At 46.0% G+C, this 26,834-nt stretch overlaps 1 protein-coding gene across 2 annotated transcripts in view; it reads left to right on the top strand.

Moving 5' to 3' along the window:
* The window catches only part of PPP1R17 (protein phosphatase 1 regulatory subunit 17), a 143,118-nt gene that overhangs the window by 54,158 nt on the left and 62,126 nt on the right, over positions 1–26,834 (top strand). For both annotated transcript variants that reach the window (XM_078685872.1, XM_078685871.1), the window contains exon 4: positions 24,010–24,171. In XM_078685872.1, the coding sequence (XP_078541998.1) occupies positions 24,010–24,171 (162 nt within the window). The remainder of the gene's footprint in view (positions 1–24,009; positions 24,172–26,834) is intronic.

Raw genomic sequence — 26,834 nt, 5'->3', positions numbered from 1 at the left:
ATGATGTGAAAGACAGGCTCATGAATAGCCCCTGGAGACAATAGCACTGTAACTTCTTAAACTATTTGGAATGACCCAGCAACTTTGACCTCCCCTTCCTATGATGCAATCTGATTACTGTTCAAGGTGTTGATGTCCATTTCCATTTGCCTTTGTTTTTGCATAGTTTTCAATGGTTTTCTGGCTGCACAAAATGAACCAGCAGACGATGTTGTACAGTGCTCTGTTACCTTTCTGGGTCAGTAGTCAAAGGCCTGATCCTGAATAGCCACTTGAGACAATAGTACTGTAACCTCACATACTATTTGATATGACCTCACAACTTTGACCTACCCGACCTTCGTTGCAATCTACCTAATGCTAAAGATGTTGATGTCTCTTTTTCTTTGTCTGTAATATGGTTCTTTTGTTTATCTGTAGGTTTTGGTTATGCTTTCCCGCTCAAGCCTAACCAGCGGTCAACGATGTGAAACACAAAGTGAAACACAAAGGGAAAGAAAGACAACTGTGAAAAAAGGAAGATACATCCAATGAATATTGTGCATGAGTTATATCAGTCTATTATCAGATTATCAGGACACTATTGAAATCCATTTCTCTGACGGTATATGTCAACAACATTTTGACCCCGTTTAGTTTTAGCTCATGAGCAGGTTAAAGAATGCACTACAAATAGGATTGCTGCCTGCAAGGATTCCAAGAGATCTGCAAGGCAGAATTGGTAAAGGTGGTCATCAGAATACCCAGAAACGAAAAATGGTAATAAAAATTGCCCCACACCACACCATGATAAAGTAATTGAAGAGAAACAGTTACACCAACGATTCGTCTCAGTATCATATAATCGCCTGGGTAGGGTAAAATCCAACAAGGAAAAAGTTATTTGTTGTAAAGCAAGTGGGCTCAGGAAAAACAAGCTGAGGTGATAAAAGGGCAAGGAATCTCATGAATAAAGCAGGGATGCCGGCGTGGAGAAAGGGCCACGTAACTGTGGTGATTAGGAACTGCAACCTTCCAATGACAGAATGACAGAATGATTTAGTCGAAATTACAATCAAGGATCAAGCTGAAAAGAAGGTAGATCCAATAAATGCAGAAAAAACTACCCCCTACCTTAGTGATAATTTTTACACAACCTATACCAATCCCCATAAGTTCCATCCTTGGGGATGACATACAAAACAGAAATCTTTGCCATTCTCTGTGTCCTCCAAAAGTCCACTGTACAACTCCGATTTATGAGAGTGCTTAAGCACTTCAACTGATTTTAACTGATCCCTCAACCCCCAACCCATATTGAAGCAGCAGAGGATGAAGGAGAGGCAATCTTCAATACAATCATCCAGGGAGTGACAGACCCGCCTCAAGTTCTACAAATAGGGCTACCCACAGTCGCTAACCCGAACAGGGTAATTACAGCCAATGGTATCAATGCTGAAAATGACACTATTCCAATTTTCAATTTGTCTAATCATATTTTGTCTTAATATTTAAAAAATGTATAGAACACAACAGCTTCGCCAAAGAGTGTCCCGGCGCTAATAGTGAAGTCTAGACCAGTAGAAGCAGCAATTAGAAAGCAGACCTAAAGAGCCAAGTTTTGAAGAGTTTTTTAAAAATCAAAATGTCCTCAGTGGCCCATAGTTGTAGGGGAAGAGCATTTCACTCCTTGGCAGCCAAGTAAGGATATGTACTGCCACCCCATTTTTACTTTTGAACTGAGGGGTTACTACCAACAGAGAATTTAGAGGACCAAAGAGATCTTGTTGGTTGGTTGGTACGGAATGAATATGTTGGACAGATACTCTTACGAAAGAAAGCTTTATGAGTAAGAACTAAGCATTCATACCTGATACAATCTTTTACAGGTAGTCAATGTCGATGTTTCAAGGTTGGCTGAATATAAACTCTCCTGGGGAGATGCAACAAAAGTCGTAATGCAGCATTTTGCACTGGTTGCAGTCTCCTAATGAGATAGGCAGGCAAGCCTCAGTAGAGTAAGTTAGCATAATCCAACCTAGAAGTGATTAAGGCTGTACCACAATATTTAGCTGCATACGTGGGAGCAAATGCAATAAATGTTTTAGCATTTTTAACAGACCAAACCAGGCACTTCTTAACCCTGCCACCTGAGGTGCAAAAGACACAGAGTTATCAAACGTTACCCCTAGATTGTGTGCTACCACTGCTCAAGGGGGTGTAGTAGGGACATCCTGTGACCACAGATCTTTGTCCCAGGTAGGGTTGGGGGACCCGTACAGCAAAATCTCATCCTTGCCAGCATTGCATTGGAGACTGCTATTATGCATCCACTGAAATACAGCTGTCAAAAAATTGCTAATGTTATTGGGAGATTTTCGATCCAATGTAAGATGTAGCTGTGTATCATCAGCATATGAGACAATATATGTACACCAAACAATTCAATCAGGGTAGCCACTGGGGTCATATACACAACCAATGCCTTAGGTTCAGAAGCATATGGGACCATCAACACTGATTGAGACCTCCCCATCTGAAAGCAACTCAGTCTCGCCAGTGCAGATCCACTAACATGCAGCCCAGAGTTGCTGCAAAATAATGGCGTGTGAGACCGTATCAAAATCTGCAGATAGATCCAAGAAAACCGGAGCAACCTGTTTCCCCTGATCGATCGCTAGCCTGATTGTGTCTGCTACCTCCAATAATGTGGCCTCGGTGCTGAAGCCAGGGCGGAAGCCTGACTGGGATGGGTGAAATATCTCATTATGCTCTATACAAGCCAAAAGATTTTTAATAATGAGTTTCTCCAAAATCTTGGTGAAGGCTAGGAGCAAAGAGATAGGGTGATAGTTAGCAAGAATCATTTTATCAGATAATGGTTTCATTAATAATGGGATTGTCTTTGCTTGAATCCAGCCACTAGGCACTATGGCCGACTGAAACTATGATTCAGGAGATAGTTTAGAACTGGGTTAATAGCATCACAATTAGAGGCAAAAATGTGAGGGGGCAGGGTTCATCCAGTGACCCATATTTACAGGATCTTAGAGCATGTGCAGAATCTTCCAATAAGATGGGAACAAAGTCGTGCAGCAATCGACCCTTGGGTGGCCTTCCCACCACTTGCAGGGCTAAAAGGTCATCAGTCTTTAGCCATCAGAGGCAAAGAGTCAACAAAAGTTTTAATTTCAATATCAAAAAAGTCAGAGAGCTGAGAGCAGAGTTTAAGTGAGGGTATCAGGGGCTGAGCAGGGCGTCTGGATGGGTAAATGTCTTTAGAATTTTAAAAAACGTACAAGATTTATTGTCTGATATATCTATATGAGCAGTAGGAAATTCAGATTGCACTTTTTTGACAGCTTATGAGAGTTGGTTAAGGCCATTTTATATCTGAATTTATCAAGCTGGAGGTAATGGCATCTCCAAACTCTTTGCAATGTCTTACAACATTTCTGCAGCCCCTTGAGCTCCTCATTGAACAAAGGGACAGACGGTTGCTTTTCAGGGAATTTTGCCTTAATGGGAGCCATTTAACTGGCTGCCTGGACAAGTCAGCAGTTAACTGCCCCTGTATCTGCCTCCATATCACTGCTCAAGAGAGGAGGATGTAGATTCAAGGTGGCACCTAACTCAGCCGATGATACAGCAGCCCAATAATAATGTGATACAGCAGAGAGTGTCCTACATACCCGAGGACCATGGTCCAAAGACAATTGAAAATATATCAAGGGATGGATTGGTCAGGTCAAAGTTTTGACCTCAGAAATGGAGACTTTGCAATTGGAAAATTAGATATCTAAGGTATGGCCCGCTATGTGAGTGGACTGAGAAACAAACTGCTGCATATCCCAAGAAGACAACGAAAAAAATCTTTTATGTAAATGGCTGTCATTTGTCCCTGCAACTGACAATAATTTTTGGGGACTACACAAAGCCCTTTTGAAGTTCTTTAGACTGTTATTTTGATGCCAACTGCCCCGATAATGTTTGTATAACTATTTCTCCTTTTCTTACACAACCCACCTTCCATCCAGCAACTTCCACTATGCCCCCTGAAATCCTGACTTTCCTGCAGGAAGTGATGCAATTAAAACAAGAGATCGAATATGTTCCATACAATTAACCATATTTGGGAAACAAGCCTTGTTTTACTTAAAATCTAATCATGATCTGATTATTAAATCTGCAGATAATGGTGGTGGGGTCTTGATTAATGCCCATGCCATGTACAGTGCTGAGATTACTAGACAACTAACCAACCTCACCCACTATCGTCAGTTACCATGTGATTCTTTATCAGACATCCAATCCCATATCCATAGTGCAACTACAGTGGCTCTTGATATGGACATTATCAGTAAGAAAGAGTATCTTTTTTTAACATTAATTATCCCCATACTTCATTGATCTATGTTATGCCCTTTATACATACAAATGCCAAAGACCTATTCAGATGCCCGATTATCTCGGGATGTGGTTCAGTTCTAGAACTGCTGGGCAAATACATAGTCACCATGATCAAGAATTTGTTCCTCTCACAGCCTCCTTCATTAGGGACAGTATGGACATTATCAGACAAATAGAGGATATGGATTTTGGTGTCGACTCTGACTTGTTGGTAGGACTTGATACTGAGTAGTTATATACTAACATCCTCCGACTTGATGGTATTAAAGTCATCCACAATCTATTGGAGACAAGGTTCTTACCTGCACAGGTTCCCACTGATGTTGTTGTGGAGCTCCTTGAGCTTGCCCTTAAATGCATCTGCTTTCTGTATAAGGATACTTTTTACGTACAGAAAAAAGGTGCTTCTATTGGAGCCTGCTTTTCTCAAAATTTTGCTATATTGTATGTGGACAGTCTAGAAAAAACTGTAATTCTGACCCTCTCTATGTCCCTCTAACCCATTTCAGTGTCACATTTGGCTATGTAAATGTTATATTGAACATCCTTCTTATCTGGTGGGGAGACATTGATTCCTTAACTCTCTTTGTTGACTGGCTTAACACCACACAAATATACCTCACCTTTACTTTTGAGGCTAAAGCTGACAATTGACAATTTCTTGATCTCTACTTAATGATATGAGACAGCAAAATGAGTACCACCTTGTACAGAAAACCTACTGAAAGGAATACTTTAATTTTGTACATCAGTTACAACCCTAGGGGTTTATCTGACTGAACGTGGGTGATCATTCAGTCCACGCTATGACATGGTCTCCAAAATGCCTTCGTACCAATCTGTCACTACCAGCTGGGGCTTGACTTCTTTTACTGGCCTTTTTAAATGCCAGAATTATGCTGGTTGTTCCCAAAGCTTTAATACTAAGACTTTTAAACATAATGATACCAGCTATCCATTGAAACAGTTCACAAACTACTACTCAATGAATGTTCTTTATGCCATCCATTGTCCCTGCAAGACAAACCACACAAACGATAAAGACTCTTATTGTCTAACACCGGAGTAGGATCAGATGTGGGGTTAAGAATGCCTCTTTGGTTGCTCATTTCTCCACCTTAAAATATACAGAGAATGACTTAATTTGGCAAACAATTGACCAAACCTTCCCTCTCTACATGAGGGGGCAACCCTGAACATCTCCTCACAAGATGTGAATGACAATGGCTCTCCAGGTATGATTCTGTCAATAAAGGGCTTAACTCTTCGGATGAATGGAATAGTATGATTGCTATATAATGTGCTCTACTGATTGTTGTACGTTCATTATTATGGATTCTCTAGATTATTGACTCTATATGACTATTAGAATATTTCTGTTTGTAATTACATTGTCCGACCTGTTTACAAGTTACCCTCTTGTTTATAATATATTGTAAGTCATTTCAGTTACTCTTACATTCCAACTGATGCGTCTATCATATTGCTAAAAAGACAGGAGGTGAGGGTGCACTGCAAAAATAGTTCAAATTTAGTAAAACTTTACCAGTAAAGTTAATCAATTGGGTGCACTTCTTGGAAGCGTTTCCGTCAAAACGCCTGAAGTATTGATCAAAAAAAGTTGTGTGCGCATGGACCATGCGGGCACATCCCAAGGAGGCACACCGGGGTGGTTCAAACAAATGATTCCAGTGTTTTCAAACTTCGCTGAACATTTTCATTATGGATTGAATATTATGAATCTTTATTGATATGACGACAATATCATGGAAAAAATAATTCATCATCATGAAAATAAACAATCAAGTTTGAAAACACCGGAATCATTTGTTTGAACCACCCCGGTGTGCCTCCTTGGGATGTGCCCGCATGGTCCATGCGCACACAACTTTTTTTGATCTATCATATTGCTGCCATCTGCCCAGTGATGTCTAGTTGAATGGGTCTTGATTAGGTTGTTTTCTTTAATCCATAAATGTGTTTTCATGTCTATGAATTGGATTGGCTTACATTAGCTTGTTTATTTAGATTGTATGCCCTTGTATTGGCTTAGTTATAAGCCTAACTTCTCCTTTTTTGTCTCTTTCACGTGTATAAAGATCAAAAGGGGTGTGTTAGACCTGGCATCCTTGGCACGGTTTTCCCTGACTTTTCGCCTCTGCCTCCTGTATTTTTGACACTGTGCTGGATTTAGTTGTTGCTGGTTTAGATGCGATGGGCACTTTGCCACTGCTGATCAGTGCCAAAGTGCAAGTGCTCCCTGGTTTAATTGTTATTGTGATTGGTTATCCATGATTGGCATATTTATTTTACCAGTAGGTCCCTGGTAAAGTGCACTCAGTGTGCCAGGGCTGTTAATTCAAATGTTACTAATGGGCTTTCAGCACTGATTGTGCCACCCACATGAGTAGGCCTACAAGAAGTCTCAGGCCTCCCACTGCAGTGCCTGTGCGCAGTTTGTTAACTGCCATGATGACCTGGCCAGTGTACCCACTTGCCAAGCCTTACCCTTCCTTTTTCTTACACTTAGGGCACCCCTATGGTACGCCCAAGGTACCCCACTGGGCAGGGTGCAGTGCATGTGAAAAGTAGGACATGCACTAGTATGTGTAACATGTCCTGATAGTGAAATATTGCCAGTTTTGTTTTTCACAATTGAACGGCTATCTTGCCAATATGACAGAATGGGGAATACTGTGTAACATTTTACAAGCATATCTTCCCACAGAAGTAAGATAGAAAATGGAGTCTGGGATCCCTGAACTCAGAATTTGAAAACACATATTTTAGTGATGATGGTTTTTAAATTCTTTTTTTGAAAATAGCACTTTTAGAAAGTGGCTATTTTCTTGTTCAACTCTTCTGTGTGGCTCTGCCTGTTTGTGGATTAACCAACTGGTTTTGGATTGACAGGGGCTGGGGTGGCTCCAGGAGTCTGGGTGAGTCAGCACTAGGCTAAATAGGCCCATCTGCATTTGGAGTGGTGGGAGGAGTAGCACCTGGGCCTGAATAGGGCTCTGCCTGCCTTCCACAATGCGGTGCGTCTGAAGACCCTGGCCCACACTGACAAAGGAAGAAGTTGTGTACTGGCAGAGTGCACCCAGAACTGGTTTGGACTGTGTCCAGGACCCCTCACACAAAGAGAACAAAGACTTTTGAGGTATAAATATGAGAGCTAAAACCCCTTTAAGTTAGACTACTTCATGATCAAGAGGAATCGCTGCCAAAGAAGATCAGCCGAAGAGACTGAGGAGAAGTCCTTCCCTTGCTGTGTGTCTGGTGTTGGCCGGCAGTTTGCTGTTTCTACAAAGGAGAGGACCAAGGGACTTTGCTGTGTGCTGTGTCCCCTACTTGAAGAAGGACTTTGTTGTTTGCTGGGTCCATCTGAAGAAAGGTCTCCAAGGTCCTGAGCAGAGCTGGCCTCCTGTTTCTGAAGTCCCAGGTCCAAAAGGACTACACCTCCAGCTTCCCTGAACCTCCTTGCTGGGAGTTCTAGCCTGCCAGGAGGTGCCTGTAACTGTGTGTGAGGTCCTTTGCAGTTGGGAGCTGGAAGCGCGACACAACGAGGGGGCAGCGCATTGCCGCTGCAGCAGCCACTCTCGCATGGACGAGGAAGTGTGCCATCGCTGCCGCTGTTTGCTGCTACATCACCGGTGAAGTGTGTCACAGGGCCGTCGCATCGCTGAGGAAGCATGCTGCCACCGCCGCTCATCGCCGTCTCATTACCCTAGAAGCATGTCACAGGGCCTGTCGCAGCTCAGGAATCCACCGATTTTGCTGCACAGCCGTCGGGCATGCATGCATCACCTCAACGTTTTCGCATTGCATCAATTACGCCATTTTGTCGCATCGCACCCGATCATCGCAATGCATCGAGGCGCCATCTTGTCGCATGGTAACCGGAGGGCAGGAAGAATCGGTGCATCGCCTTCTCTGCGGCTCTTTTGTCCAGTCTGCGTTACGCATCCAAGGTACTTTGAGAGTAAAGTGTGACATTAACCCTCTACAAGTTTATTTTTGCAACAACCTTTTAAAATACATTCTACTGAGTATCTGTATGTGGGATTTTTGTCGTTTTGGTCTTGTTTAGTTTAGATAAAGATATTTTATTTTCCTAAACTGGTGTGGTGTCCATTTGTGGTGTTTTCACTTACTGTGAGTGTTGGTACAAATAATTTACACATTGCCTTTGGGATAAGCCTGTCCGCTCGTGCCAAGCTACCAAGGAGGTGAGCAGGTGTTATCTAAAGTGTGTATCTCCTTACCCTGACTAGAAGCAAGGGTCCCTATTTAGTCAAAGGTACCTACCTCTGCCAACTAGAGACCCCCATTTCTAACATTGGTGGTCAGCAGTGAGGGTTTCAACTTGTATTTGTACTTGACCCACAGTGATTGGTGTACATCACTAGATTAGTGCAGACCACTACACAACCACATATTGCTTTTTATTTTTGGTTCTGTTTTTGATATGATCCTTGAGTCATCCATGCATCATGTCTCAAAATGGTAAAGCAGCAAGTGAGAAGGCAGAATTGGAGTTTCACATTGAGGATTTGTATTCCTACAAAATAGATAAACTCAAGCAATTTTCCAAGGATTTGGGATGTCCCATGAGGAGTAGCTCTAAGAAGGATGAGCTACAGAAGGCCTTAAAAGCCTGGAGGGAGGCCAAAGCAGTTGAGGAGGGAGATGATACAAATGTGAATGAGGATGAGCAAGGGGATGGGTTCAGGTCACAGGATTTGCCTGTGCCAAGGGCAGCCACCAGGGCTGGCAGCGTCCATACCGCAGGAAGTCTCTTCCAAGAGGCGTGGGAGAAGAACCAGAGGATCAAAGAGCATGAGCTGGAAGTTTTGACACTACAGAACCAAAAGGCAGCAATGGATGAAAAGAGGTTGCTTTTAGAGCGTGAAAAGAGGGCAGAGGAGAGCAACAACGCTCTCGCCCTGGAAGAAAAGAAATTGCTTATGGCTCATGAGTTGAGCATGAGGGAACTGGACATTAAATCCAAGCAGCTGGAGTCCACTTCCATTGGTGGCAGCGCACAACCAGTGCATGGGGGTAAGGTGTATATATCCAAGGATTTAGTGCAGAATTACCAGAAGGGTGATGATATTTATGCATGGTTTGAGTCATATGAGCTTGTACTGAGAAGGATTGAGGTCCCTGTGAAGCACTGGGGGTTGAGCCTATGGAAACACTTTGAGGCTTCAGGGAGGGATGTCTTACCACCCTTGGGGAATGCGGGTACCCTGACCAACGCCAATGTGAAGGAGGCCTTATGCCTCAAGTATGTGCTCACCCGAGAACCGTACAGAGTAAGGTTCAGGAACTTCAAGAAGCATGATTCAGACACTTGGGTTGAATGTGTGAGGTTGTACATGCGTGCACTGGACATTTGGATAAAGGGCAACAAAGTAACTGATTATGAGGGGTTGTAACATCTAATTAGTTGGGAGCACTTGAGCAGTCACGTGTTTCAGAGCTGCGCCAGCATCTTTTGGACAGTAAGTTAACGGATCCCAGTGAGCTTGCTAAGGAGGCGGACCACTGGACCAGCACCAGGGTCTACAAGGAGAATGTGGGTAACAAAGCCAAGAGTGGGCAGGGTCCCCAGCAGAAGACTGGGGGACAAAGGTAACCAAAAGGTTCTCTAAAGGGCCCCAACGGGAAAGGAATCCCAGCCCCCCCAGCCTAAGACGTTGCAGCCCCCTAAGGGCGGGCGTGACATGCGGGGTCCCCCCAGGTGTTCCTCATGTGGTGAGAAGGGCCATATTGCCCCTAAGTGCCCCAAGAAATCCCAAGCACCTACTGGTGCTTAGTCACCGGGTTTAGTGAGTGGAGCGTTGGGGGAGGAATTTGTTTCCAGTGAAGGGGAGGAGCAAGCAGTGATGGCCCTTGTCTCTTTAGGAGACAGAGAGACCTACCTGAGAACACTAAAAAATACCGGCAGTGGGTGACCATCAATGGGAGGAGGGTGGAGGCTCTGAGAGACACAGGAGCCAGTGTGACATCTATTAGGTATCAATGGGTGTCTGAGGAGCAGGTAATTCCCAATGCACTTCACCCTGTAGTTGCAACTGACAACTCCATGTTCCTCTGTAAAGTGGTGCTAGTTATCTTTGAGTGGGGGGTCTCAGGTTCCTTGAAGTTCGTTGTTAGTCCAGCCATGCCTATAGACTGTCTGCTGAGAAATGGCCTGGAGAGGTACCCGTGGAGGGAGGTGGAACGCCAGGCTCATTTGGAGATGTTGGGTCTGCCGGAGTGGGTCTGTATGACCACTCGATCAATGGCAGCCAGTATGGGAATCAATCGGACCTGGAGCCTGAAACAGTGGCCCAGGGGCCTGCCAGGAGGAAGGGCAGGGGGCATGGGAAACCAGCTCCCACAGTTCCCACAGTCCAGGAGGAAGCAGAACCGGAGGGAAATGCCCTGGAACCTACAGGGCAACAGGTGGCCGAACTAGGAGACCTACCGGAGCTGACCCATTGGCAGCAGGAAGGGGTTTCCTCCAGGGAGGAGTTCTGCAAGGAGCAGATGGAATGCCCTTCTCTCATTTGTATGTAGCAACAGGCTACAGACCAGGCAGTAGGTGATCAGTCCGGATCACATCTCATTTACTGGGAAGATGTATTACTCTATAGTGAGCCTAAGGTCGCTGAGCCCGGCGCAGCCCGTGTGCTGGTGGTACCTGAACGTTTCAGAACGTTCCTACTGGGTCTGGCTCATGACGTGCCTCTCGCAGGACATTTGGGGTGTGACAAGACCTATCAGAGTCTTGTCACCTACTTTTACTGGCGCCACATGAGGAGAAACATTGGTACACATTGTAGGACTTGCCAGGCAAGTGGCAAGGGTGGAGGGAAGTGTAAGACTCCCCTCCAACCCTTTCCTGTGGTGAGCAGCCCTTTTGAGCTGGTGGGCATCGACATCGTGGGGCCACTGGAACCCAAGACGGCCTTAGGAAACAAGTTTATCTTGGTCTTGCTGGACGATGCCATCCGGTAACCCGAAGCTGTCCCTCTCAGGATAATCACAGCGCCCCTGGTGGGCCGTGCATTGATGCAGATCTTTTCCTGTGTGGGGTTCCCCAGAGAAGTGGTCTCTGACCGTGATACAAACTTTATTTCAAAGTACATGACATCTTTGTGGGAGGAGTGCGGTGTAACTTAAAAGTTCACCACTCCTTACCATCCTCAAGGGAACGGGTTGGTTGAGAGGTTCAACCGAACCCTGAAAGGCATGAGCAAGGGTCTTGCGGAATCCATGAGATGGAAGTGGGACGTCTATTTGCCATGCCTGTTGTTTGCCTACAGGGAGGTACCCCAGAAGTCCTTAGGTTTCAGTCCCTTTGAACTCCTGTGCCGTCACCCTGTGAGAGGACCTCTGAGTCTGGTGAAGGAGGGTTGGGAGAAATCCCCTGGTAAGACCCCCAGGATGTGTTCAGTTACGTGCTGGCCTTCAGGAACCAGACTCACCAATCCAGGGAGCTCGCTCAGGCGAACCTGGAGGCAGGGCCAGACTGGGAACCAAAACCGGCCCCGGCAAAGTGCTCATCCGGCCCCCCCTTCCCTCCCCCAGGGCTTGGGGGTGCCGCAGAGCGCTTTGCTAGTGCCAGTTTTCGGCCTATTTTGTTGCTGGGCCGATTTTGCAGATATGCTGCAAAAATGGCCCTGTAACAAAAACGGGATTGCCTGGTGCCCGCTATGGCCAGTCCGGGCCTGCTAGGAAGCCAGCCAGGAAGAAATGAAAAGATGGTATGGCCAGAATGCCACTCTGGTCGAATTTCAACCTGGGCAGAAAGTGTGGGTGAGGGCACCAGTGGAGCCCTGTGCGCTCCAAGACAAGTGTACTGGTCCCTATGAGGTGGTGGTGCGCAAAAGTTAAGTAACCTATCTGGTTGACTTGCAATCCCCAAGGAAGCCTTTGAGGGTCCTACATGTAAAACGCCTCAAGCCACACTTTGAGAGGTCTGAAGTGACTATGCTCCTTACTACAGATGATGGGATGGAGGAGGAGAGGGAGCCTCTTCCTGGCTCTTGTCAGCAAAAGAACAGGACGGGTCAGTGGATGGAGTAAGCATCTCGCCTTCCCTGACCCCAGAACAGCAGAGGGACTGTCACCATGTGTTTGGTCAGTTTGCCTCCCTGTTCTCCCTGACACCAGGAGTCACCAATTTGAGTGTCCATGACATGGACACTGGGGACAGTCTACCTGTAAACAGAAATTTTACAGAGTAGCTGACAAGGGAAGGGCCAGCATCATGGAAGAAGTTTTCAAGATGTTGGTGTTAGGGGTAATTAAGCCCTCCAGCAGTCCCTGAGCTAGCCCAGTGGTCTTAGTACCAAAAGCTGCTGCACCCAGTGCCACTACAGTACTTTGGTTTTATGTGGACTTCCTTGGGCTCAATGCGGTCACCAAGACTGATGCACACACCATCCCCAGAGCTGATGAGCTCATGGATCGGTTAGGCGCTGCCCGGTATCTCAGTATGCTTGATTTAACATCTAGGTACTGGCAGATTGCCTTAACTGAGGGGGCAAAGAGAGGTCAGTGTTTTCAACACCCAAAGGGCACTACCAGTTCTGTGTTATGCCCTTTGAATTGAAAAACACCCCTGCCACCTTCCAGAGACTGGTCAACCATGTACTATTCAGGCTGGAGGAATTCAGTGCCACTTACCTGGATGACATTGCTGTGTTCAGCTCTAGTTGGGAGGAACATTTGCAACACCTCTGCGAAGTGTTGAAGGCTCTGTAAGAGACAGGCCTTACTATCAAGGTGAGTAAGTGCCAGATAGATCAGGGATCTGTGGTTTACTTGGGACACCAGGTAGGGAGCGGCCAGGTGGCACCCCTATAGGCAAAGATTGATACCATTCTGCCTTGGGAGCCCCCCAATACCCAGACAGAGGTGAGAGCCTTCTTAGGTCTCACAGGGTATTACAGATGGTTTCTCAAGGAAAATGGCATCAATGTTGCCCCCTTGACTGCGCTGCCTTCAAGGAAGAAGCCCAGGAAAGTGATCTGGACCGATGCCTGCCAGACCACATTTGATGCCCTGAAAGCTGCCATGTGCGCAGCACCCGTGCTCAAGGCGCCTGATTTCTCCAAAGAGTTTGTGGTGCGGACAGATGCTTCAGAGAATGGTGTGGGAGCAGTACTCTCACAATTGAATAACGAGGGCTTGGACCAACCTGTAGCTTTCATTAGTAGGTGGCTACTTCCCAGGGAACAGAAGTGGAGTGCAATTCAAAGGGAAGCATTTGCTGTGGTCTCGGCACTGAATAAGCTATGGCCCTACTGTTTGGGGCTCACTTCTGGGTTCAGACAGACCACAGGCCCCTCAGATGTTTAATGCAGATGAGGGGTGAGAACCCAAAACTGTTGAGGTGGCCCATCTCCCTACATGGAAGGGACTTTACAGTGGAACACTGCCCTGGTACAGAACACGCCAATGCTGATAGTCTGTCCGGGTTCTTCCACCTTAGTGATGAGAACTCCCAAGAGGTCGAGTAGTTCTCCCCACCTTTCAGCTGGAGGGGACACGTGATAGACCTGGCATCCTTGGCATGGTTTCCCCTGACTTTTTGCCTCTGCCTCCTGTATTTTTGACACTGTGCTGGATTTCGTTTTTGCTGTTTTAAATGCTTTGGGCACTTTGCCACTGATGATCAGTGCCAAAGTGCAAGTGCTCCCTTGTTAAATTTGTTTTGTGATTGGTTATCCATGATTGGCATATTTGTTTTACCAGTAGGTCCCTAGTAAAGTGCACTGAGTGTGCCAGGGCTGATAATTCAAATGCTACTAGTGGGCTTGCAGCACTGATGGTGCCACCCACATGAGTAGCTCTAGAAGAAGTCTCAGGCCTTCCACCACAGTGCCTGTGCTCAATTTGTTAACTGCCATGTTGACCTGGCCAGTGTTATCACTCGCCAAGCCTTACCCTTCCCTTTTCTTACACATTGGGCATCCCTGTGGTAGGCCCAAGGTACCCCCCCTGGGACAGGGTGCAGTGTATGTGTAAGTTAGGGCATGCACTAGTGCGTGTAACATGTCCTGATAGTGAAATACTGCCAATTGATTGGCTATCTTGCCCAATGGACAGATTGGAGAATGCTATGTAACATTTTACAAGAATTAGTGTATATGCAACAAGGACCCCCTGTATTCAATAAGAATCAGATTCCTAGACCAGGGATAAACAATGATTGATATGTAACAATCTAGGCAATCATAAAAAAACATAGATAATGTCAGGAATATTAATATCAAGGAAATTAAGCTACAACAATATAATAAAGTTCCAGTATTTTATTGATAATTAAACAGAAAATCATATTTCAAGACCTAAAAAATTCAAGTTAAAAAATTCTACAATTGGAGAATTGACATAATAATGAAGACATTTTGCATATTAAAACATTCTTTTTGTTAAAAAACAAGGTAAAGGGGAATAAGTGGCAAGTTGGTACTCTACGCGCGTTTCGGCGACCAGCGCCTTCTTCTGGAGCAGCCACGAATGATTATGATAAAGATCTTTTGGATGTGTAGACCAATGGCTTGGGTTAAAACAGAACCAGCGTTGATATCCTTTATTTTGAAAGTTTATACTAGGGTGTCCAACTGACTTCTTAATTTCTGTCTTTGTAGATAGATGTTATCTGATCGCCGATTTAAGTTTTCTGATAAAATAAAAAGATTATGAGGTTACTCCCGCCGTCCGGAACCTTTAGATTATTTAGGTCAAATAAAGATATCCTGACCAAACTTGGAAACGATAGAAATCCACCTGATGTGGGGATCTTTTTCGAGGAGACTTTCCTTTGCACTTGTATGTTGTACTTCAATTTTGGCAAAGATGTGGTTTTTAAAATAACTCCCTGTCCAACAAGATATGACAGGGCTCCAAACTTCCGGCGGCGGGACAGCGGGTTTTCACAATCTACGCGGTGATGGAATATCTTCCCATACGAGTCAGATAGAACATTGGAGTCTGGTATCCCTGAACTGAGAATTTAATACCACATCTTTTAGTAAGGATAGTTTTTTAATTCTGTGTTTGAAAATAACACTTTTAGAAAGTGGCTATTTTTCTTGTTCAACCCTTCTGTGTGCCTCTGCCTGTTTGTGGATTGAATGTCTGGTTTGAGAGTGACAGGAACTTGGGTGGCTCCAGGAGTGTGGGAGAGTCAGCACTAGGCTGAATAGGCTGATCTGCATTTGGAGTGGTGGGAGGAGTAGCACTTGGGCCTGAATAGGCCCACAAGGCTGGCTCCACCTCCTGTGGTGCATCTGAAGACCCTGGCCCACACTGACAAATAAAGAAGTTGTGCACTAGCAGAGTGCACCCAGGACTGGTTTGGACTGGGTCCTGGACACCTCACACATAGAGAAAAAAGACTTTTGGGGTATACATATGAGAGCTGAAACCCCTGTAAGTTAGACTACTTTTTGTTCAAGAGGAATCCCTGCCAAAGAAGATCAGCTGAAGAGACTGAGGAGAAGTACTGCCCTTGTAGTGTGTCTGGGGATAGCCTGCAGTTTGCTGTTTCTTCTAAGGAGAGGGCCAAGGGACTTTGCTGTGTGCTGTGTCCCCTGCCTGAAGAAGGACTTTGCTATGTGCTGTGTCCATCTGAAGAAAAGTCTGAGAAGAGCTGGCCTCCTGTTTCTGAAGTCCCAGGACAGAAAAGGACTTCACCCCCAATTTTCCTGAACTTCCTTGCTGGGAGTTCTAGCCTGCCAGGAGGTGCCTGTAACTGTGTGTGAGGCCCTTTGCTGTTGGGAGCTGGAAGCGTGACACAACGAAGGAGAAGCGTGTTGCCGGCGCAGCAGCCGCTATCCCATCACCAAGGCAGCGTGCCGCTGCTGCCACTGTTTGCCCCTGCATCACCGGAGAAGCGTGTCGCTGGGCCGTCTCATCACTGAGGAAGCATGTTGCCACCGCCGCTGATCGCCGTCGTATCACTGGAGAAGCTTGTCACAGGGCCTGTCGCAGCTCAGGAAACCACCGATTTCACCACACGGCCATCGGGCGTGCACGCATCGCCTGCATGTTGTCGCAATGCACCAAAGACACGATTTTGTCACACCGGATCATCGCAACTCATTGAGGCGCCAATTTGTCACATCGTAACCGGAGCGCAGGAAGAATCGACGCATCGCCTTCTCTGCAACCCTTTTGTCTGTTCTGCGTTACGCATCCAAGGTACTTTGAGAGTAAAGTGTCGCATTTACCATCTACAAGTTAATTTTTGCAACAACCTTTTAAAAGTAATTCTAGTGAGTATCTGTATGTTGGATTTTTGTCATTTTGGTCTTGTTTAGTTTAGATGAAGATATTTTTTTTCTAAACTGGAGTGGTGTCCATTTCTGGTGTTTTTACAGTGTTACTGTGAGCGTTGGTTCAAATACTTTACACATTGCCTGTGGGATAAGCCTGTCTTCTCATGCCAAGCTACCAAGGGGGTGAGCAGGGGTTATCTAAAGTGTGTAACGCCCTTATCCTGACTAGAAGCAAGGGTCACTATTTGGTCACAGGTACCTACCTCTGCCAAGTAGAGACCCTCATTTCTAACCGGGTGCATCACTATCCTGTCCCTCTCCATTCTCTTCTATAATCGCCTAAATTGAGTTTGGTTTTCTCCCTCTAAATGCTCCTTTTAGCCTCCTGTTGGGAGCCTTGATTAATTATTCATTCATTTTTACCCTCTCCCTATTCACTTCTGGGTATTCTGATGATCACCTTTAATCCTGGAAACATTACAGGCAGCAATCGTATTTGTGGTGCATTCTTTGTCCTGACTATGACCTTAAGCTAAAAGTGGTCGAAAAGCCATCAACATATATTGGCAGAGAAATGGATTTCAATTGTGTCATGATAATTTAATAATAGACTGATATATCTCATGCACGGAAGTGTCATTGTTTTACTTTCTCTTTGTGTTTCACTTTACGCCATTGACCTTGCTTTTCACGAGCACTAGGAGTTCACTTTGAACTCGTTTAAGCACTTTTATGATGCATAATTGATGCTGTCCTTTGTACATTCAGTTTGAGCCAATACAAATTGAATTTTAATTGTGTGGTCCAAATTTTATTGGTGTGATCGTGACCACTAATATGGTATATCTGTCATTTTGTAAATTAACCTCTATGGGATATTATTGCATGATACACAATAGGTTGAAAATGCAGGGCCCGATTCACAAAGGTAAACTAACACTTTTTTATAAATGTATTACTTTTCGGTATTCACAAAGATAACCTTTCACCAAAAGTCTAACTTTAAAACGTTTCACTATTTACAAAGGTAAACTTGGACCAAGGGCCCGATGTAAACCCTTTTTTGCGGCCGCAAGCGGGAGTTACTCACGTTTGCGACTGCAAAAAAGGGTAATGGCAGGTACAAATGCTATTTTGCGAGTCACAGACTCACAAAATAGCATTTGTGACTCCCACTGTTAGGAAGGGGCATCCCTTCCTAATAGGGACCACCATGCCATGTACAATTGTTTTTTGACCGCATTTGTGGCTGCAAAATACTTGCCTGCACCTCAAGACCACTGCCTGCCCTTTAAAAAAACAAAACTGAAAAGTTTCTTTTTTCTTTTTTAAAAGCATCCCTTTTTCCTTAAGGAAAACAGGCTGCATTTAAAAAACAATTGTTTTACTTAAAAAGCAGTCCCAGACATGGTGGTCTGCTAACCCCAGCAGGCCACCATCCCTGTGAGTGCTAGCCATTCCCAATGGGGGTCACAAATTGCGACAGCCTCATTATTATTCATGAGGCATGCAATTTCCGACCCCATTGGGAATCGCAAACAGTGTCTAAGACACTGTTGTACATCCCAATTTGCAAGTCACAAATTGTGAGTCGCAAATGCGACGCAGTTTGCAAGTCGCAAATTAGTGGGTCGTACATCTGGCCCCAAAGATCTAACTTTAAAACTTTTGGGTATTCACAAAGGAAAACTTAGACCAAAAGTCTAACCTTACTACTTTTTGGTATTCACAAAAATAAACATGACAAAAACTCTAAGTTTACTAGTAGTAACGTACCTCTGTGAATACCGAAAAGTAGTAAAGTTAGACTTTTCGTTTAGGTTTACCTTTGTGAATACTGAAAAGTAGTAAAGTCAGATTTTTGTTCTATGTTTACCTTTGTGAAATTCAAAAAGTAGTAAAGTTACACAAAAGTGTAAGTTTATCTTTTCAAATTGAGTCTTAAATTAGTTAGCTAAAGAAATGGACTGTCTGGGATTGGTATTTGAGAAGAGACCATAACATTTGTGTTTGCACAAATCCCCCCACATTACTTTTACAGTTCTTACATAAGGAAGTCAGCACTGATAGTACCTATTAACCAGGGCCATTGGGATTATGTGGCAGGAGAGGGCCAAATTATGTGACAGGGTTGAGTAAATTATGTGTCAAGAAATGGCCAAATATGCGGCATAATGCGCTACATTTTGTAAAGTATTTCTTCATTATTTTTTAACCTGGTAATACTGTCTGGGTATTAGTTGCACCTCACAAGTATCCGTTTAACACCCAAATGTAGCAATAGACAACAGAAAGGTGACCAGTGCAGCTTTGCTATAGAGCCTTCCACTGAGCAACATGTGTTGCTGCATTTTTAGTAACGTTTGAACCGTTTGCGTTACAAACCTTTTTTTTTTTTCTGCACATTATGCAGCAGATGATATATGATGTGGTATATGTGGCAGATCTATAACTATGCAAAAATTGCAGCAGCTCACAATTGCATAATTCCAGTGGCCCTGCTATTAACACAGTAAGAATAGTACAGGAAAATAATTCACAATATTTTTTTCTGCAAATAACATATTGGCAATGTACAGACATTTCTTTTGTCCCCATGCATGCATTGAAAGAGGTTCAAAGAATGCTTTTCCTAATGTATGAATTTTTTATGTTTTACTTGCAAGTTTTTATTAAACTTTTATAAATGCTTTGTAATGTGTCACATGCCTTCGTAAAACCACTTCAGAACACATCGACTATGTGATTTCTGTACACAATACAGTAGTAAATTGCTGAACATATGGATTTGTGTTAAACTCCAGAAACTCTACGCAGTAGCGGGCCGTGGAGGGCGTTCCGTGGGGCGGTGAGGTGGGGCAGGAGGGGCAGGGCGGGGGTAGTAAACACCGGAATATGGATGAACGGAGGTAAGTTAACATTGAAATGAATCAAATTAATTTTGTTGCGCATGCTGCATCGCAAAATGTGATCCAGCGTGCACAATGAAATTCGTTTACTACCCTCCACCCTGCCCCTCCCCGCCCCGCCTCACCGCCCCACGGAACCCCCTCCACGGGCCGCTAATGCCTCTTCATACAAAAAGGAAATGGGGATTGATGAGTTAAGCTTTAATGATCTCCTATTTTAACAATCATTGAAGAATTATGACTTGTAAGAATTGTTGAATTATAAGATACACTAATTTATGGATGCATCTCTAAATAAATGTAATCAATCTGCAGGGGGGACAACAGGTGAATATCAGAAAGTGAATAATAATATAAATGCCTAAATTTTCTATCTCAGCCCCACCAATTCAAAGGACTGATTTAACAAAAGCTTGATTTGAAGAAATGTCCGTGAAACAGACAGCATAAATATATCACAAAAAGATAATCCATATCAATCAATCAATCAATCAATCAAGGCATTTGTATAGCGCGCTACTCACCCGGAGGGTCTCAAGGCGCATGGGGTAGGGGGGTCTGCTACTGCTCGAACAGCCAGGTCTTGAGTTGCTTCCTGAAGGCGAGGTGGTCCTGGGTCAGGCGGAGGTGGGTGGGGAGGGAGTTCCACGTCTTGGCGGCCAGGTAGGAGAAGGATCTTCCTCCCGTTGTGGCTCTTCGGATGCGGGGGACTGCGGCGAGGGCGTGGCTGGTCGATCGAAGCTGGCGGGTGGGAGTGTAGAAGTTCAGTCGGTCGTTGAGGTATCTTGGGCCTTGGTTGTGGAGAGCTTTGTGTGCGTGGGTGAGGAGTCGGAACGTGATTCTCTTGCTGACGGGGAGCCAGTGCAGGTTCCTCAGGTGTGCTGAGATGTGGCTGTGCTGGGGGATGTCCAGGATGAGTCGTGCTGAGGCGTTCTGAATGCGCTGGAGTCTTTTCTGGAGTTTTGCAGTGGTTCCGGCGTAGAGGGAGTTGCCGTAGTCCAGTCGACTGGTGACGAGTGCCTGGGTGACCGTCTTCCTGGTTTCGGTGGGGATCCACCGGTAGATCTTACGTAGCATGCGTAGGATGTTGAAGCATGATGAGGAGACGGCGTTGACTTGTCTGGTCATGGAGAGGGAGGAGTCCAGGATGAAGCCCAGGTTGCGTGCGTGGTCTGTTGGTTTGGGTGCGCTGCCCAGGGCAGGGGGCCACCAGGAGTTGTCCCAGGCGGAGGGCGACGGTCCCAGGATGAGGACTTCCGTCTTATCTGAGTTCAGTTTCAGGCGGGTGTTCATCATCCACTCGGCTACGTCTTTCATCCCTTCGTGTAGGTTGGTTCTGGCGGTGGCGGGGTCGTTGGTGAGGGAGAGGATCAGCTGGGTGTCGTCGGCATAGGAGATGATGTTGAGGTTGTGTTGGCGTGCGATGGCCGTGAGGGGGCTCATGTAGATGTTGAACAGCGTGGGGCTGAGTGATGATCCTTGTGGTACGCCGCAGATGACTTCGGTGGCTTATGATCTGAACGGGGGAAGGCGGACTCTCTGTGTCCTACCGGTGAGGAAGGAGGTGATCCATTCCAGTGCCTTCTCCTGGATTCCGAAGTTGCTGAGGCGCTGTACTAGGGTGCGGTGGCAGACCGTGTCAAAAGCCGCGGAGATGTCCAAGAGGATGAGGGCCGCTGTTTCCCCGTTGTCGAGCAGGGTAGGGATGTTGTCGGTGGCTGCGATGAGGGCGGTCTCGGTACTGTGGTTGGCCCGGAAGCCGGACTGCGAGTGGTCGAGGGATCCATTTGTCTCGAGGAAGGCGGCCAGCTGTCTGTTGACGATCTTCTCGATGACTTTGGCAGGAAACGGGAGGAGCGAGATGGGGCGGTAGTTTTTGAGGTCGGTGGGGTCTGCTGATGGTTTCTTCAGTAGGGCGCTGAGTTCGGCGTGCTTCCAGCTCTCAGGGAAGGTTGCGGTGTCGAAGGAGTCATTGATGATGTCCTGTAGATGGGGTGCGATGACGGAGGCGGCCTTGTTGAAGACGTGGTGAGGGCAGGGGTCGGTTGGTGACCTGGAGTGGATGGAGTTCATCGTGCGGATGGTGTCTTCGGTGTTGATCGGGGTCCAGGCGCGGAGGGTGGTGGTGGGGGGCGTTGGTGCGGTCGTAGGGAGCATCACCTGTGTGCTGAAGCTGTTGTGTATGTCTGCGATCTTGCTGTGGAAGCACGAGGCGAGTGAGTTGCAGAGGTCTTGCGAAGGGGTGATGTCGTTGTTTCCGGCGCTAGGGTTGGAGAGCTCTTTGACGATGTTGAAGAGTTCCTTGCTGTTGTGGGCGTTGTTGTCCAGTCGTTCCTTGAATGCGGTTTTCCTGGTGGCGTGGATCAGTTGGTGGTGTTCTTTAGTGGCGAGCTTGAGGGTGGTCATGTTGTCTGGTGTCGGGTCTCTGCGCCAGGCTTTCTCAAGGGCTCGGCAGTTCTTCTTGGAGCTCTTGAGTGTGTCGGTAAACCAGGATGCTTTCTTGTTGCCGGGTCTGCTGGGAGGGGTCGTCAGTGGAGCGAGGTCGTCTGCGCAGTTGCTGATCCACCTCGTGAGGTTGTTGGCGTCTTGGTTGGGGTTTGCTGAGCTGGCGGGAGGGTTCTGGCTCAGGGATGCGGCGAGCTGGTCGGTTGTGATCTTGTTCCAGCTTCTGCGGGGGACCTGTTGCTGGTGGTGGTGGAGCGTGGTTCTTCTGAAGCTGAAGTGGACGCAGCTGTGGTCTGTCCAGTGGAGTCCGGTGGCGTGGCTGAAGGAGATGTCCTTGCTGGAGGAGAAGACGGGGTCTAGCGTGTGGCCGGCGTAGTGGGTGGGGGTGGTCACCAGTTGCTTGAGTCCGAGGTTGGCGAGGTTGTCCAGCAGGGTGGTGGTGTTTCGGTCGTTGTTGTTCTCCAGGTGGAAGTTGAGGTCCCCGAGGAGGATGTAGTCAGCGGATGGGAGGGCGTGTGGGCTGATGAAGTCGGCGATGTCTTCGCTGAATTGAGTGCGTGGTCCCGGGGGTCTGTAGATGAGGGTGCCTCTGAGGGTTGTCTTGGGGTCGGTGTAGATCTGGAAGTGCAGGTGTTCGGCGGCTGTGAGGGTGTCGTCGGAGTTGGTCGTGAGGCGGATGGTGTTCTTGTGGATGATGGCGATGCCTCCTCCCGTCTGGTTGGCGCGGTCCCTCCGGGTGATCTTGTATCCGTCCGGGATAGCGATGGCGATGTCTGGTGCTGAGGAGGCGTTCATCCAGGTTTCCGTGAGGAAGGCGACGTCTGGAGCTGTGGTGTCGAGGAGGTTCCAGAGTTCTACGGCGTGTCTGTGGACGGAGCGGGTGTTCAGCAGGATACATTTAAGGTGGTTGCTGCTGGTGCTCGTCTTGGCGGGTGCGGTGCAGGTCCGGGAGCAGGAGAACTTGCAGGATTGGCAGGTGAAGGGTCCGTGGGTGCGTCCTGGGGTGGGTTGGTGGCAGCCGGGGGTCCGGCCGGTGTTGAGAGCGTTGAGGATGGCGTGGTTGTAAGTCCTGCGGGTGGGCTGGCCTCTACGGGGGCCAGGGGGTCTGGCGCTGGGCGCGGTCCAGGCGCGGACGGGCGCAGACGGGCTTGCCTTTGGCGCGCCCGTCCGCGCGGATGCTGCGCGTGCGCGTGGACTCTGCCATAAATGGCGTAGTGGGGGGGCGGAGTGAGGGAGGAGCAGCTGGGAGGCGGGAGCGGGGTGGCGAGTGGGGGGCAGTGTGCGGGGATGCCGGAGGGAGCGTGGGTGGGGCCGCAGGGGAGCAGCGGCAGGGAGCGGGGTGGGGCAGGCAACAACGAGAGACAGAGGGACAACTAAAGGGCACACACGAGAACGAGAACGGCAGCAAAGAAAGTACAGTTACCAATACGAACAAAAACGGCAAGCAGGCACAGGTTCAGTCAGGGAACAGGGGCCAACCAAGACAGGGGCAGTCTTGAGCTCGGCAGCGGCGGCAGCAGCGGGAGTAGAGCGGGCACACTCGGGGTGGCCACGCGGCAGGAGGAGCAACCGGGCCGACCAGGTCAGGTCAGGTCACAGCCAGACCCATATAACAGAATAAACCCGGAAAACAACTTTTCAATATAAATGACAAGGACTGCAGGAGAGCAGCTAGTTTTATGCTCAGACGAACATATAGTTTTATATACTCTGTTAGCATTTTTAATAGCATTTGTTTTGTAAATCTGCACATTGAAATAATGTTTATGTCATTACTGTCTCTCTTGCTAGAGCATGCTTACAAATAAAAAATATACCAACACCTGTACAAAAAACATTGAACATAAGTAAAATATCTCCTTACAGCTCCTTGGTAAGCTATGTTGTTTTGTTTAAGTCTGTTGTATGATTGAAGTGCAGCATTATACAATTCTTAACATTTTGCTCAAATTCATTTGAGGTTTTGATTTTCCCATGTAAAGGTGCCCTCTCAGACTTGTCAGAACAACTGTTGAAAAGATTTGATGTAAAAGAAAAACAACTGAGTGGGAAAGTAGGACAATCATTACAAGAAAAAGAGCAAGAACTGAGGAAACCCCGAAGAAAAGATACACCAGCGTTAAACATTGCACCTTTATTGCAAGGTAAACATTCCACTGTACATATTTAACTGTACTGAAATTATTAAGTCTCACACTGTGTTGCTTTCCATATAGCTATATTGTTCACATATGTGTTAAAATTGCTTGCACGTGTGCAACCTAAAGAAAGAAGATATTCCTAAACCATAACCTGAATGGTTATCTTAGTTAGGGTTCTTACAAGACCCAGACACAAGTACATATTAAATTGATCGACCACACCATGAAAACATTATCAATTTTCCTAATATTTCCATTTCAGGCAAGTAGGAAAATATATTGATAAACCGTGGAGAAGAGAGTTTACAGACATTTTTTTATTTTTGTATTAAACATCATCATACAGTACATAGTCTGAAGGCACATTGCGAGTACACAGATAGAGAGGCTGCAGTCTTGAAGTGAACTGTAAACAGATCTGTTTCTGTGTACTTTGTTTAATATTGATAATTTCCAAGCAGCAGGGACTTTCTCAAAATTTCTTTTACATGTGATACAAGTCCAGTAACACCAAAATATTATAACCAAGAAATAAATGTTACAATTTTGTAACCATTTTAGATGGAAAGAAAATAATTTACTGGTAAAAATTGAATAAAAAAGAAGACAATCATTTGTGTTGTCAGTAATTACTAAATTCAGTAACTTGAGGGACACTGTCACTAGTGCATTTGTTTCTGGCAACAATATAAAGCAATATCTGATGGAATCTTGTATAAAGACAAATGTTTCTAGATGTATCTGGTTCATTTAAAACAGTTACTGATACGTATCAGCAAATGATCTTGCTAAAACATTGCAAATAGAAAAAAATGCCGAAATGGATCTTCAGGTGCCAGTTGACAGTTTCCACTTGAAGCAATTTCCCACAATGTCAGGTCCGCCGCAGAAGTTTGTACACAGCACTTTCTTTACTCCCTAGACATCGTGCAGAAGTTTCACAAGAACAGATTGAAGAATTGTCAATTTGTCTGAGATCTCCTTGCATACTTCTAGGTTGTTACTGTTCTTTTTTTGCTACTACTCTGTTCTTTATGCAGATATGTTGGAAAGCCCTTTAGTATTACATATGTTTATTGAAGGAACAGCAAGTGGTAATACATATTGGTATTTCCAAAATGACAAACCTGTTTGGGCGCAGACCTACCCTGCAGTGTTGAGGAGTGCCCAAAAACCTGACCACCTGATGAGAATGCGAACTAATACACAGCAAGCCCCCTACAACCCAACCAGGGCCGGCCGCGTCATAAACCTAAGGTGGTTGGTGCGTTTCTCTGATGTATAGCTTTCCCCCCTTCCACTGAGAGGCTAGAATTCTAGATGGCCTGCGTCACCGCCGTTGAAAGTCTGGTGCCACGTCTGCAAACCCTGGTAACTGTCATTATTGCTTGCTCGACACCTGAGGCCCCTCGTCCTAAAGAGTTAAAGAACTAATGCAAACCAAACAGGCAAGGAATGGTAGGATGGGCCTGTCGTAAGCAATCACAACGCCTCTCAAACCCCAAGCCCTCGCCCCCCTTCCCCAACTCACCCCTCCCCCCCAAAAACACCATCCCCACCCCCTGCCCCCCATGGTCCATGGTTCCTCCGTGTTCCAGCCGGGGGCCTACAAAGTCTGTGATGGTAGATCACTGAGAGTTTGGTTCTGTGTCGGTATCCGTCAATCTCAAAAGCCGGAGGTACTTGGGACAGGTTACCTCCGTGAACTCAGACGCCAATAGGGACAAGAATGGTTTCCACAGTTCCGCATAGCGCGCTCCCTCCCCCGCCCTTGATAGGGACAGTTTCTCCATCCCCAGAACCATCCACAGACGATGTAGCCATCCCAGGTGTGTGGGGACATGCTTGGATCGCCAATGCGCCGGAAAGCCCTTTAGATGAAAACCTTGCCTAGAAAGGAAAGGTTGCACTGATTTACATTATTATAAAGAAACTCTGCTACTAATAAATAGGATGTGTTACATTACAGTGTCATTGAAAATATTGCTTTAGGATCGAATACTTTTCTCTGTCTGTCAATTATACAACAATGGATAGCTATTAGAGAAAAAAGCTTGTTCACCCCCACATGCCTTATAACAGCTCAGCAAAAATGACAAAGATACTGAGTACCTTTATCATATATGAAGTATGAAGAATGAGGCAGTCAATGATGCTAAAAAATATCAGTCAGAAAACATTGGGCTATTTCTTCAGCTGTTGGTAACTTGGATGAAGTCAAAAAGGAGCCATCATATAAAAAGGGTCTACAGTGGGTGGGGGGGGGGCAGAATGTCCATTTTAAAATGTTTAGATATCGTATGCCAAGGCTTTGAAGCCACAGGTAATGTCTGAAAATATCTAAAAGAGTGCAGTGATTTATGTTGAGACAAACTGGGAAAGCAAGAACAATTTCTTGAACTTCCTACTAAACAATTGGCCACTAAACCTCCTTGACGAGGAATGACTGAATCATGACACATTCCAGTCACATCAAGCTGTCATACTTTAGTTGACATAAAGATAGTTTTCGGGCTAAAATATAATTAATTTCAATGAACTAAAGCAACCATTACTTTAAGCTTGTCTAGGACTCTTGGATCCACCTGTTCTTGAACCATCTTAACTTTGTCTAAAATTAATGAACTAGTCACCCATAATTTCAGAAGCTATCAAATGTTGATCAG

Source organism: Lissotriton helveticus, chromosome 4_1 (genome assembly GCF_964261635.1).
Source record: "Lissotriton helveticus chromosome 4_1, aLisHel1.1, whole genome shotgun sequence".
NCBI classification, from domain to species: Eukaryota; Metazoa; Chordata; class Amphibia; order Caudata; family Salamandridae; genus Lissotriton; species Lissotriton helveticus.
The sequence above is the reverse complement of the archived record's forward strand: the minus strand, read 5'-3'. Positions and strand labels throughout refer to the sequence as shown.